The sequence below is a fragment of the Monodon monoceros genome, unplaced genomic scaffold, assembly GCF_005190385.1.
Source record: "Monodon monoceros isolate NGI ecotype Baffin Bay Population unplaced genomic scaffold, NGI_Narwhal_1 Super_Scaffold_12, whole genome shotgun sequence".
Classification (NCBI taxonomy): domain Eukaryota; kingdom Metazoa; phylum Chordata; class Mammalia; order Artiodactyla; family Monodontidae; genus Monodon; species Monodon monoceros.
Genome location: NW_021703768.1, coordinates 1,830,627 through 1,843,762, shown reverse-complemented (window position 1 = coordinate 1,843,762; position 13,136 = coordinate 1,830,627). Strand labels below are relative to the sequence as shown.

The window sequence follows — 13,136 nt, the reverse complement described above, 5'->3', positions numbered from 1 at the left end:
CGGGCGGCGGGGCCCGCGGCTGCGAGGCGGGCCGGGCCGGGCGGCGGCGGCGGCGGCGCCATGTGGAGCGGCCGCAGCTCCTTCACCAGCCTGGTCGTGGGCGTGTTCGTGGTGTACGTGGTGCACACCTGCTGGGTCATGTATGGCATCGTCTACACCCGCCCGTGCGCCGGCGACGGCAACTGCATCCAGCCCTACCTGGCGCGGAGGCCCAAGCTGCAGGTGAGTGCGGGCCTTCGCACCTGACCTCTGATCTCGGGCTGGGCGGGGCCGGGCCCTTCGCACCTGAACCTGATCGGGTCTGGGCTGAGTCCTCTCCTCCCCGCCCCCGAATCCTAAAGCTCCTGACCCCGCACGCTGGCCCCCGTGCCCCTCTTCACCCCATCACATGGCGTCCAGAGTCCCTGTACCCCTGCCCCGTTCATCAGGCAGCCACACACTTTAGCAGGTTGTTCCTTTGCAGCAGGCGCGTCCCGGAACGTCCTGTCACCGGGCGGAGTTGTGTCCCTTGCGGAGTTAAGATGCACCTTTCCCTGTGTGGCTGGTCAGGTCTCTGTGTGCTTTCTGCCAGGGGCCTTGCCCAGCTGACTTTCTTGACGTCCTTTCCAGCTTAGCGTGTACACCGCCACACGGTCCAACCTGGGTGCCGAGAACAACGTGGACCTGGTCTTGAACGTGGAGGACTTTGACGTGGAGTCCAAATTTGAAAGGTATGGTTGTGGACAGGGTGACAGGCAGGCATCATTGACGTTGAGATTGTTGACAGGTCAGCGTTCTGCACGTGAGGAGGGTACCACGGAGAAGCAGCATCACCAGCCGTCTCGTGCACGGTAGAGCGTTTTCATTGCAGGTGTGTGTGATACGCACACAAGCAAACTTTTTTACTTGAAAGTAGCAGACGCCGAGTTTGTCCTTTAAGAAGTAGCTTACCCAGCGTCTGGCAGCTGTGGGATACGGTGCGGCCCTGGGGAGCTTCCAGAGGAGTGGAGATTATGGTGGGGACTACGTGGGGAACAGAGCTTACACACACAGTTTCCCACAGAAAACAACTTGTGTTTTCCTGGCAGAAGTGGTTCAGTTATGTCGTCTAGAAGGGAAAGGGGAAGGGGGCGGAGGGAAGAATTTAGCATAAAATCATAATTAAGTGAAATGTAACTTTGCAACAGAGCAAGCAATATAAACGTTGACGTCTGTAGAGTGACTTTTTGAAGCTGTATTTAAGCTATGGTTCTAGTTTCTTAAATTCCAGCAAGTTTAATTTTAAAGATCATGTGTTTGTCACAAGTTCTCTTCTTCCCTCTTGGTTGTCTGGGAGGCGTCAGAGTGAGCACCAGGGTGCGTGGTGTCTTGCAGGATACACATCCTCTAGCCGCTACGGGGGCGGGGCAGGGGGCGGGGCACACACGTTTGGTGTTGGCCCCTTTAGCCTGTGACCTCAGCGCCCGGAATGCAGGCCTTTCAGCTTTTGGGCAGCTGCCGTGCTTTCAGGTGTGTTCCATAAATGTGCGCACTCAGGACTTCAGTAACATCCAGGTAGCTGGGTTTCGTTTTTAGTATTTCTCAGCTAAAGTTAGTTGGTTTTGGCTTGAAACAACATTTTTTATAGAAATATTTGCATAGTCTCCATTTTGTGTGCACACACAACATAATGTGTACGTGATTGAAATCATCATTTGTTTTGTTGCAGGACAGTCAACGTTTCTGTTCCAAAGAAAACCAGGAACAACGGGACGCTGTATGCCTACATCTTCGTCCATCACGCCGGCGTCCTGCCCTGGCACGACGGGAAGCAGGTGCACCTGGTGAGCCCGCTGACCACCTACATGGTCCCCAAACCGGAAGAGGTGAACCTGCTCACTGGGGAATCTGCCACGCAGGTGAGTGGTGCCGGCTGAAGGAAACCTGCTGACCCCCTTGTAGTTCACACACATGTGTCTGCACATACGGTTTGCATCTGGCGCTGGACTGACTGCTGGGAAGTGAAGCGATCAGATGTTACTGGCATGTACATTTTCAGCTCAGTAACTTCTCATGGGTTTGCAGATAAATTTATGTCGAACTAGTGACGTGCAGTTTAAGTAGTTCAGTGATTTTTGTCTTTTACTTTTTCTGGCTGTGCCGTGTGGCATGCGGGATCTTAGTTCCCCAACCAGGGGTCGAACCCGTGCCCCTTGTAGTGGAAGCGTGGAGTCTTAACCACTGGATCGCCAGGGAAGCCTGTTCGGTGACTTTCTTTACCCAGATGCCTTCTCAGGCCACAGGACCTCTCAGCCCCCAGAGAGCGTGTGTGCACCCCAATGGGTCCAGGGCAGCCCCTTCTGCAGAGCTCAGCTGCAGTCCGAACTTGGAGTTGGGAGACACTGCACTGTGTGTAGGACAGGACAACGCTTGAATATTTATTCTAAGGATATAACTCAAAATTATGAAAAAGGTGTGTGTGCAAATTGTATCTTGTACACCCATAGAAAGCTGTACGTACAGGGAAAGGTTGGAGATCGCATACGCGGTCATTACTGCAGTGGAGGGTGGGACAGAGCGATCCTGGTATTCGGGTCCGCGTTGAATGCAAGGGAAGTCATCCACGCCAGGGGCGGCAGCTTTCCAGGATGTGTCTGCAGCTGTCTCGTGTGTGTCCTTGGAAAGACCCCTCAGTTCTGTTTCCCTGGGGACCGCACGACACTGCCTCATGGGCCTTTCTGGGGTGCCAGGCGGGGGTGTGAAGGGCGGAAGGAGTCTCTGGGACTTACAGGTGCTGAATAAACGTTAGCTATCGCTACTCCTTGGGAGGCTGTTTTCAGTGTAACTGTTAGTGCTAAATTGTAGCTTTAGGGAGGAGATAAATATTAATAGAATGACACGGTTCACAGAGCTTCTCAGTTAGATCTGAAATCAAGGTTTTCTTGCCGGGCGGAGTTTGTTTCTGAGTCGGTAGCTTTAGGCTTGTTCCCTAGACACGGACATGCCCCTTTCCAGACAGCGGGGTGGAGCTGGTTTAGAAGCGTCTCCCTTCAGCCTCCTTGCAGAGGGCGGGGCTCTCAGCTCCAGCACCTTCTGCGAACGTGCCGGAGGCTCGTCCTTCTCGGAATCCCTGCTCCGGACAAGGGCCCGAAACAGGAGGCAGTGAGATCCAGGACCCCGTGGTGCGAAACAGCACACCCTTTGTCTTCTGTTGGGAGAAGGAAGCGCGGGTATGAGAGTCGGGGAGCTGGCAGCCGTGGGTCCTCCCATATGCTCCGCTGGCCCTTCTTACGGTTGAGCTCTCGGCTCGTGGGCTGTTCCCAGGTGACAGTGCCAGCACCCTGCTGCCTCAGACCCCCCGGGCCCCGCCCGCCCCAGCCTTGGTCTTTTCCTCTAAGTCAGTCCTTACGTGTAGCAGCAGATCGAGGCTGAGAAGAGGCCAGCGAGTGCCCTGGACGAACCCGTGTCTCACTGGAGACCAAGGCTGACCCTGAACGTGATGGTGGATGACTTCGTCTTTGACGGGGCCTCCCTGCCCGCTGATGTGCATCGGTACATGAAGATGTAAGTGCTGCTGGTCTGGCCGCTGAGCTGAGGCCCAGACGGTGGGAAGGACACCGTAGTTCACGTTCACCTGCCCAGCTTTGCACATCGCTCGTTCACTCCCTGAGCGGACAGCAAAGGGGTGACCTGGTGGGTGGGGGGTGGAGGGATCGAGGCCGGCCAGAATCCTAAAGCAGATGGGCCGTGCCCACATTCCTGAGCCCTCTCTGTGACGAGGGGCCTGGGGTGCTTCCTGGAGCACCCCAGCCCGTCCCTCCTCCCCGGGGGTCTTGCTGATCACGGCTGCCGCCAGGATATGGAAGGGAAACGATGACACGACAGGCAGTCATCTTGCCCCTTGCTCTTGGCAGAAGCTGGAAGGGAAAATGGAGAGCCTTGGTGAGACCCTGTTCCTCTGCACCCTGCACGGGAGGTTTTGTCCTGTCTGCGTCCTGTTAGCTCTGACTCGATTACCTTTGCTTAAAAATTGATTGTTAGGTTGTTCTGTTCCCATCACTTGCTATCGTAAGCACGACTGTTAAAATTGACTGACTTAGATTATCCCGTGTCTCTACACTTCAGGGAGCCCCCCCTGTGAGATCACAGCCTGTCACTGGGTCGTCACATAGCACCTAGAAATGGCTCTGCTCAGAATTGTTTCCTTCTTCAGTTTCCAGTGGGTCCTGTGGTGGTGTCATGAGGTTTTCCCTTTTGTAAAACTAAAATCTAATTTCTGAACACATGATCCATTCACACGGTTGAGTGTGAAAGGCACAGAAGGGTCATGGGGTGAAAGCCAGGCGTGGAGGGTCGATGGGTATTGGCTTCTCACCACGTCGCGGGCTGCCCCGTGTCAGCGCACACGTGGCCCCTTGCTTCCCCTCGCGTCCTGAGTGGTGTCCCACTGTGCACATGGTCCCCACCTCCTCCTGGTGGCAGCTCTGCAGGGGAAGAACGTAGCTCATGGCGCCCCTGCTGCCCTGGGGAGGCGTGTCCTGGGCCTCTTGCGACCAGGAGCCACTGAAGATGCGGGGGAGTGAGCTCTGTGAGGTCACCCTGGGGGCCCGGGAGCTCGCTGCGGCCTTGAAACGGCTCCAATCCCCCAGGATCCGGCTGGGGAAGACGGTACACTACCTGCCCATCCTGTTCATCGATCAGCTCAGCAGCCGGGTCAAGGACCTCACGGTGAGTAGCCAGGGCTCCCTCGGGCCTGTGCGCAGCTCGGCCGCTCGGGCGGGCCCCCAGCTCCTGCCCAGGAGGCGCCAGCGCCCGGGGCTGTGGTCACGAGAGACGCGCAGGGCCCGGGTGGTGGGCGGGAGGTCAGGGTGCCAGGGCTTCCTGGGGGAGGCACCCTGCCGGGGCTGCGAAGACAGCTGGGGCCCCACAGGAGGAGAGGGCAGGGGAGACGTGGCCTTGGGTCCGGGCAGAGCAGCGTGCGTGGGGGCTCTGACAGTGCCCTCCCCGCAGGTCATCAACCGCTCCACCACCGAGCTGCCCCTCACCGTGTCCTACGACAAGATCTCACTGGGGCGGCTGCGCTTCTGGATCCACATGCAGGACGCCGTGTTCTCACTGCAGCAGTTCGGTGAGGCCGCTGGGCGGGCGCCCCGGGTTCAGGGGTCAGTCCAGCCCGGGAGCCCCGGAGCCCGGCTTCCATTCCGCCTGTGCGATCGTCCCCCTTGAAAGGGCACGTGTGGCCCGCGGGGCTCTTCCTGCCGATGAGGGGTAGCCCGGCCGGGGCTCTGGTGTGGGGTTGGCGTCGTCCGTCTCACGCAGGGTCTCGGTCCTTTGCAGGGTTTTCAGAGAAGGACGCTGACGAAGTGAAAGGGATTTTCGTCGACACCAACTTGTATTTCTTAGCGCTGACCTTCTTCGTGGCCGCGTTCCACGTGAGTGGTCCCGGACCTTCAGCGGGGCCTGCCCCCCACCCCGCTCGGGAGAGGGTCTGCACCTCGGGCGCTGACCAGCTGAAGGACCTGGGGCTTCGTCTGCTGCTTTTGGAAGCTGTTTTGAAAACAAATCCAAAACCAGTGAGATCGACAAATGACTTTGTAAAACAAGCGTTTCCTCGTGGGAGGTATGGTGTGGCAGTTCAGAGAGTGACGGATCAGCCCTGCCGGCAGAATCCCCCGTTAGACACCGCGGCTGGGGGCTCGGCAGGGGGCAGGGCTGAGGCCGCGAGGCACCGGCGCCAAGCCGCAGCCGGTTCCCAGGGCCTGGGAACTGGCCACCAGTGAAGCCGAATCTCGCCAGAGCTGTGCTGGGAGACACGGGTGTTACTGAAAGGCCAGCATCTCAGGTCGGGCCCGGGCTTGTCTACACAGCTTGAGGGGCTCATTGCTGTCCTGTTTTCTTTCCAGCTGCTTTTTGATTTCCTAGCGTTTAAAAATGACATCAGTTTCTGGAAGAAAAAGAAGAGCATGACCGGAATGTCCACCAAGGCAGGTAGGTGCTCTGAGAACTGCCCCCGCCCTCAGGGCCTGTCCCACCGCCGCTGACACAGGCAGGTGATAGAGCTCGTTTGGAAACCTACAGTTTGCGATCGCCCGTGGCCAGTATGGCTCCTGTTCGGGAGGGGCTTTTACATCCCCTGTGGTAGCAGCCCGGGAGGGTGCTATGTCCGCTGTCGTGGTGAGCGCCACGGAAGCCTGGGAGCACGGAGGGCAGGCGACACGGGTGCCGGTGCTCAGCGCCCGTCTGTGTCGGTTCACAGTCCTGCTCGGCTACCGAGCTGGGTCTCCAGCAAGAGACGGTTCTCTTCCTCCTGCGGAAGTGACACCCGAGTGGGTGCTCTGGGATGCTGGGTGGCCCCCGAGTCCAGAGTCCGTGTCTCGGGGTCTTCTGTCATGACCTCTGGCTTCCTTGGCGGGGAGGGTCCCCCGCTGAGCCCTCCTGCGCCCTCCTCTGGCCTTTTCAGCCTGTGGCACGAGCGGGGCTTGCGGGTCCCGGGGCCTGAGCTCCCGGTGGGGAGCTCCCTACTGGGAGGGTCTCCACGGCCGCGGCATCTCCTAAAGCACAACCTGAAAGGACGAAGTGCAGCCTTTAAAGGACAGATGCAGCCCCGCAGGGCCCGTGTGAAAGCAGGAGAGCCTGGGATTAGCGTGCGGGGTCCCCGTCGGGAACCAGTGTCCTTAGCACGCCTCCTGTGCCTCCTGTGTCTGTAAGTGTAGCTTACACACGTTCACCTGCTGAGGTTGCCTTCTGCTGGGGCCGTAGCCTTTTGTAATCGTTTTGCATTTCCCGTCGCCGCCTGTGGTCCGCGGTTCCTTTGGAGTGGACAAAGGGGCAGAAGCGGTCAGGGTGCTGGTGCGCGGGGGTGCCGCTCCCCGGGCCTCAGCACAGCCCGTTTCTCCCCAGTGCTCTGGCGCTGCTTCAGCACCGTGGTCATCTTCCTGTTCCTGCTGGACGAGCGGACGAGCCTGCTGGTGCTGGTTCCTGCGGGCATCGGGGCTGCCATCGAGGTGAGCTGCCCGCTGGGGTGCCGGTCTGAGCGCCGTGTCTGTGGTTCCGGGGCCCAAGCGCTCGGCGCATTCGGGACCCGCGTCACTGCCAAAGAAGTGGCTGCCGGCGCGGCAGCAGGGCGAGGGTGCCGATGCCTCCACGTTTCTCGTGGCCCAGAAGCTTCAGCTTGGCCCGTCCGTCCATGGGATGTGCTAACGTGGTGGCTGAAACCCGTGCAGCTCTCGCTGCGCTGGACGCCGTGCGAAGCAGAACGTGTGATGCAGGGGCAGTGGAGGGGGCAGCAGGCCTCTGGCACCACGCTGACCGGGACCCTCAGCTGTGGTCGTATTCCAGGGCCCCTGCCAGTGGGCACTGGCTCACACGGCTGTCGGGTTGGGGGCTGCGCTGGCACCGCCCATCAAGGAAGTGCTGGCAGGACCCCCCTGTGGGCACTAGTCACCGTGCGGAACCGACCTCACGGCCATGGTGCAGGTCCCACTTTAGGGAGGGTCCTGGAGAGACCCAGCCACAGCAGGGCGTGGGGCTTGGGGTCCCCCGGGGAGCAGAAAGAAGGTGCCAGGGCGAATCTGGGGACAGGCGGAGTGGGGCATCAGTGCAGGTGGGCTGGGCGGGGGGACGGCCCGACCAGCGCCACCTCAGTGGTCCCGGGGAGGGGGTCGGGTCCATGTGGGCGCACAGGCTGGGTGGGTGTGGGCTGGAGACCGGGGGCTGGGCTGGGGCGCGAGGGCCCCGGGCGGCCGGTGCCCTGGTCAGTCACTGTCCGAGGAGTGGGTCCTGGCTTCTCCCTGGTCCTGGAGCCTGAAGTGTGGACTTTTCAACTTCTCAGCTGTGGAAAGTGAAAAAGGCCTTGAAGGTGACCGTCATCTGGAGAGGCCTGAGGCCCGCATTTCAGGTAGGGACCTAGCCGCACCCTCTCGGGGATGTGTCGCCTCCTGCGGCTTCTCCCAGCCCACCCTCTTCGTGTTTCGGCCGGTCTGCTCGTGCAGGCCGACTGCTGATGCACTTCCTAGCTGCGTCCCGGTGAGATGCAGGTCGCCGTGAGGGCCGGTGATCGTCACGTGCTCACGTTGCTGACCTTCCGACCCCAGGGGCAGCTTGTCACCTGCAGACCAGCAGGGAGATGCAGGGGCGTCTCGGGGCGAGTGGGCGGGTCACCGCACCTCTCTGCAGCTCTGCCCACGAGACTCCGGGGCTCTCTGATGCGCCCGGGGTCCCCAGGCATTGGCCTAGCACCAAGCGCACTGAGCATCACGTCCACCTCCGTGACCGGACAGGATGCTGGTCGGCCCGGCTCGGGTGGCACTCCCCACTCCTGCGGGGGGGGATGCCGCCACATGACAACACAGTTCCTAGCTTCCCTGAGAGCTGCCCTTTGGTGTGGACTTTCCTGGGCAGATTCGGGCGGGGGCTTGGGCGTCACTGTGAGGTTTACGGTCGGGCAGCTCACTCTGCTTTCTGTGACAGGCCTTGGGGTTTATGACACTCCAGGTTTCCAGGTCAAGGGCAGGGCACTCAGAGATGGGATGCGTCTTCTCTTGATCTGAGTCAGCCCAGTGAATCCACTTTGATTTAAGAGCAGTGTCTTCACTGCAAAACTCAACGGAACTGGGAACAGGAAGCAGCGCGAGGAGCGCCGCACAGGCTCACGGGCCTGCTTCCGCCTCGCGTCCCACACGGTGTGGCTCGTGGGTTGGGGCCATCGGGTCCTCTGCACCCCCGGCTCTGAAGCGGAGGTGCTACCACGCCTGGGCCGAGGGTTCGTGCCTCTCAGCCTGCCGCCCTGTCCCTCCTTGCGTGGCGGCGCAGCGGAGCGCAGACGCCTGCCTGGGCCACGGTTTGACGTGGTTGCGCTGAATTTCCTTGCAGTTCGGTACTTGCAGTGAATCTGAAAGGCGGACGGAGGAGTATGACACTCAGGTGAGCGGTGACCCGGGGCACGCGTGCCTGCCTGGAGGCGGTGTCCTGGAGCCAGGACCCCCAGGGAGCCTGCCTGCCGGGGGCTCCTCTCTTTCCCAGCCCCTGCGGGCTGAGTCCTGTACCACCGGGAGATATCTTATTCTTGGTGGGCAGCTGTGGGGCTGCGAGCTGAGCCTCTGTCCCTGAGACGTGGTGACCCCACAGGCTCTGCGTCCTAGGCCATCAGACTCCCCCTGCCGAGGGGAACTGTGGTTTTCAGTTTGATGTAATACACGTTTCCCAAGCGGGGATGATTTTATTTTCTGGTTTAACGGGCGTCAACTGCATCCCAGTTTTTATTGGGTTCTTGATAAAGTTCAAATCAGAATTAAGGGTGATACACCGCGTTAGTTGGAAGGCAGCCCTAAACTCGGAGTTCTGGGAGCATTTCTTCAGAGTTCTTTCCAGGACGTGTCGTCAATTCTCTGCCCTGGGTCGGTCTGTCAGCTTGGCTGTGTTTCACGGGCCGGTATTGTTACTGTTATCTCTGCCGTGCGGTCTTCGTGGTGGACGTTCTGTGGGGTTTGCACAAACGCTCACTGACACACATCCTCCACACAGACTAGCTTCGCTGCCCTGAACGTTCTGGGTGTTTTCCCCGTTCCGTTTGTGAGTTCCATCAAGAAAGTTTCGGCAGGTTTGATGGTGGACTCCCACTGGACGTTTTCTGTTCCCCGTAGGCCATGAAATACTTGTCGTACCTCCTTTACCCTCTGTGCATCGGGGGCGCCATCTATTCTCTGCTGAATGTCAGATATAAGAGGTAGGACGTCACCTTTGCTACTCTTCAGCTGGAGCCCAGGGTCACTGACTGGGCCAGCAGTGGGGCCGGCACTGGGACGCCCCTCGGCCGCAGGCCTGGGCCTGCCCGCCGCTGCTGGCTCTGCGCGGCCCTCTCTGGTCCTTGCGGGGTCGGGAACGCTCACGGGAGCAGGCCTCGGGCTTGAACACACTGCCCGGGGCCACAGGGGCCGAGGCGTCCACGGGCGTCCGTGGTTTCCCGTCTCACTGGAAGTCGTGAAGGAAAGTCGGTAGGTGCCGAGTCTCTGCCCTCACCTCGGTGAGGGCTCCTGGGAAGCCGCTCCCCGTGCAGGTCGCCCCTGGCCGGCCCGCAGGGTCCCGGGACTGGAGAGCAGAGCGTGAGGGCGTGTGTGGGGCTCGGCGGTTAGCAGACTAGCACCGGGGCCTGCGGCCTCCGCCATCACCCGCTCCTCCCTTCCAGCTGGTACTCCTGGTTGGTCAGCAGCTTCGTCAATGGTGAGTCCTGGGTCTCCTGTCTCAGAGACAGCGTTTACAGCGGGTCGCTTTGTCCCGCCGCTGCGTGGCCCGGTGTGCCGAGAGGTCCCCGTCAGGCCCCGCCCTGCCCCGTGTTCTCCTCTCTGGGCCCTGCAGGACTGGCCGTGGGCGGCGTGCTCTCCGTGGAATGGTTGGGTGCGGGCAGTGAACCCCGCTGTCTTAGGGCACGCCGGAGCCCCAGCCCCCAGCCCTGTGTCCTGGGAGGAGCGCCCGCCCACTAGGCTCGTCCTGACCACGCGGCCGCTCTGCAGGCGGACAGGGCCGGGCTCGCGGGCTGCCGCACTCACCGGGTGTGGGCAGGGGCGCTGTCTCACAGCCCCGCGGGCGGGAGGCGGGTGGTTCACCGCAGGACGGTGCTCTCGGGCGTGGGGGGTCAGGTGGTCCTGAAGCCCGGGGGGGCAGCCGCAGGCCCGAGACGGCACGTCTCCACGCCGCGTCTGTCTCCTCAGGAGTCTATGCCTTTGGCTTCCTCTTCATGTTGCCCCAGCTCTTCGTGAACTACAAGGTAAGACGCATCCCCGCGTCCCTGTGCCGCCCCCCGCGTCCCTGTGCCGCCGCTGACGTGCTCCGTCTCCCTGTCCCCAGATGAAGTCGGTGGCTCACCTGCCCTGGAAGGCCTTCACCTACAAGGTCAGTGCCTCGCCTGCACAGGGCCCTCGGGGACTTGCCGTCAGGCTGGGCCATGCATCAGGAGTTCCCTCTGTGGAAGAGCGTCGGGGGCTCCTTTAAGACATAGGGTGCTCTGCGGCGACTCCGAAAGGCCAGGCTTCTCTGTCACAGCGGCACAAGGGGTTCTCCGAGTTAGAGCCGTGATGCTTCTTGCCAACACGAATCAAAGAGCAGGCAGATGCCCTTGACCCGGTGGCCAGTGTCTGGGGTGCTGGGTCCATGTCCACCCAGACGGCGCGTCCAGTTTCCCGGGGCCGGGCTGGCCGAGGGCTGTCTTGGTGCATCATGGCCTGTCCCACACACACAGGTGGGGACCACACGGCCCTCCGGTGCTGTTGGCTGTGAACTAGAGCGAGCGGCTTTGGGGTGGGGCAATGGTTAGAACATGCTTCTGCCTTCAGAACCGGTTGGCCGTTCTCGGGCAGGCCGGCACCATGATAGCCAGGCTCCCAGGTGGTGCTCCTGGGTCCCGCGTGCGGAGAGCAGGTGGGACGCTGGGCCTTGGAGTCTGTGCAAGGGGGTACCCTGGGCGTCAGCCCCTCCCGCCCCCCCCCCAGCTGGCTCTTGCTTCATGGGGTGGCTCTGAGGTCACTGGGCGGCGCGAGTGCAGGGACGTGACCGTGTGCCTGGGTGGTCCGGGTGGGCGCTGGGGCCCTGTCCCACGGCCTCGCCCGCCCGCCCGCAGGCCTTCAACACCTTCATTGACGACGTGTTCGCCTTCATCATCACCATGCCCACCTCCCACCGGCTGGCCTGCTTCAGGGACGACGTGGTGTTTCTCGTGTACCTTTACCAGCGATGGTGAGTGCCGGCCTGAGGTGCTGCTGCCCCAGTGGACTCGCTCGGGCCGCAGACCCACGCCTGGTCCTGCGGGGAGAGATTTGTGGGTGGTGGGTGGTGCCTGGCGCCTGGGTGCCGGAGCGCTGCTTCTGTCCGATTTGATCGCCCCTCGAGCACACGGCTCTCCTGCGGCGTGAGGGTCGCTCGCAGCTGCTGTTTAGCGGAGCCCGACGGAGGAGCTGCCTCAGCCCCTGTGCTACGCAGCAGGGGCCCGGAGTCAGGTCCCCTGTGGACGCATCCCAGCCCTGCCTTTCCTTGGGCATCCCTGTCCTCGTCCTCTCATCGGCCTCGAGGGCAGAGCTCTGGCCTGACCGTCACGAGAACACCGGGAAGGCACGGGGCAAACCCACACGCGCCTCTCCCGTGGTGAGCCGACCGTCCGGGTCTTGGCCATCGAGCACCCAGGACACGCGCACGCGTCTGTCCAAACCAGCTGGCGTGACGCACGCGTGGTCTCGTTGCAGGCTTTATCCCGTGGATAAGAGCAGAGTGAACGAGTTTGGGGAGTCCTACGAGGGGAATCCCCAGCGGAAGCCCCACGCAGACTGAGCCCGACCCTGGCTGCTCGCAGCCGCGCAGAGGCTTTGGTGGAACTTCCTGACATCACGCCCCCTGCGTTGCCAAAACCCCGAATGTCCCTCACGTCCCCGGGTTCCGTCACGCTGTGTCCGACGGGAGCTGGCAGCACTGCCGCCGCTGCCCGCGTGGACGTCTGTCCGGTCACCATGGCTGCGGGAGCGTCCGGTGCTGGCGGGGGCTGCGCTGTCACTGCCCTGCCCCCACCCGGGGGAGTTCGTCTCGGGGTCTGTAAACAGTCCTTGAGGGGATATCAGACGCCTCTTTGAATCCATTCCGTGCAGACTCTGGGATCAAATGGCTTTTTTCCTTTCTGTTTAAAATTTGACTATTTTAAGGCCTAATGTACGTATGTTTCTATTTTAAAATAAATTTCTCTGGCTGTAACACGTTTTTTGATCTGGTATAACATGTAAGGTTTCAGATGCTGGCATTTACCCCATTCCCAGAAATGAACGTGTGATGTGGTTTTTCTCTATGTTTGTTAAAAGGAGCAAATGTAAAGAATCTCTCAGGCCAGGACTGTTCTTAAAATGCCTGCGTCTGGTATTGAAGCCAAAGTCAGCGCACTCCTGAGGGGTCAGGTGGATGGGGTTTCGTTAGAGAAACGCCCTGGGTAGTGCAGAGGGAGAAACAGGGCAGGGAGGCGTCTTCACTGACAGGACAGGGAAGGGCGAGATCTGGAGGGTGACGGGGTCAAGTCACGCTCAGTGAGGTTAGCTCCGGAGAGCCAGCCCTCACCGGGTGTGGGCACATGAGCACACACGGGAGGCCTGTACGTACATCAGCATCTCAGCCCCTCTGCCTGGCTCTGAATCCAGTCGTTCTCATCGATG

General features: G+C 61.0%; 1 protein-coding gene across 3 annotated transcripts; it reads left to right on the top strand.

Moving 5' to 3' along the window:
• Positions 1-6: 6 nt before the first annotated feature.
• Positions 7-12,784, top strand: CLPTM1L (CLPTM1 like). Of its 3 annotated transcripts, none has more exons than XM_029217677.1 (17): positions 7-222; positions 610-710; positions 1,688-1,877; positions 3,377-3,522; positions 4,608-4,686; positions 4,969-5,086; positions 5,296-5,390; positions 5,862-5,946; positions 6,859-6,962; positions 7,790-7,855; positions 8,830-8,880; positions 9,600-9,682; positions 10,142-10,176; positions 10,665-10,720; positions 10,801-10,845; positions 11,570-11,685; positions 12,189-12,687. In XM_029217677.1, exons 1-17 carry the CDS (start codon positions 61-63, stop codon positions 12,271-12,273), a joined length of 1,617 nt encoding a protein of 538 aa, XP_029073510.1. In that variant the 5' UTR covers positions 7-60; the 3' UTR covers positions 12,274-12,687. The 3 variants fall into 3 exon arrangements, with proteins under 3 accessions (XP_029073510.1, XP_029073511.1, XP_029073509.1); XM_029217676.1 differs by having other exon boundaries at positions 61-222; positions 3,374-3,522; positions 12,189-12,784; XM_029217678.1 differs by lacking the exons at positions 10,665-10,720; positions 10,801-10,845; positions 11,570-11,685; positions 12,189-12,687 and having other exon boundaries at positions 19-222; positions 3,374-3,522; positions 8,830-10,380.
• Positions 12,785-13,136: the final 352 nt, after the last annotated feature.

What these genes read in the sequence shown, in the direction of transcription:
- CLPTM1L (XM_029217676.1), top strand. Translation starts at nt 61, where the DNA reads ATGTGGAGCGGCCGCAGCTCCTTCACCAGCCTGGTCGTGGGCGTGTTC. An exon ending in AGCTCTTCGTGAACTACAAG is followed by an intron (nt 10,721 to 10,800) that starts GTAAGACGCATC and finishes CCCTGTCCCCAG; the next exon opens with ATGAAGTCGGTGGCTCACCT. An exon ending in GGAAGGCCTTCACCTACAAG is followed by an intron (nt 10,846 to 11,569) that starts GTCAGTGCCTCG and finishes GCCCGCCCGCAG; the next exon opens with GCCTTCAACACCTTCATTGA.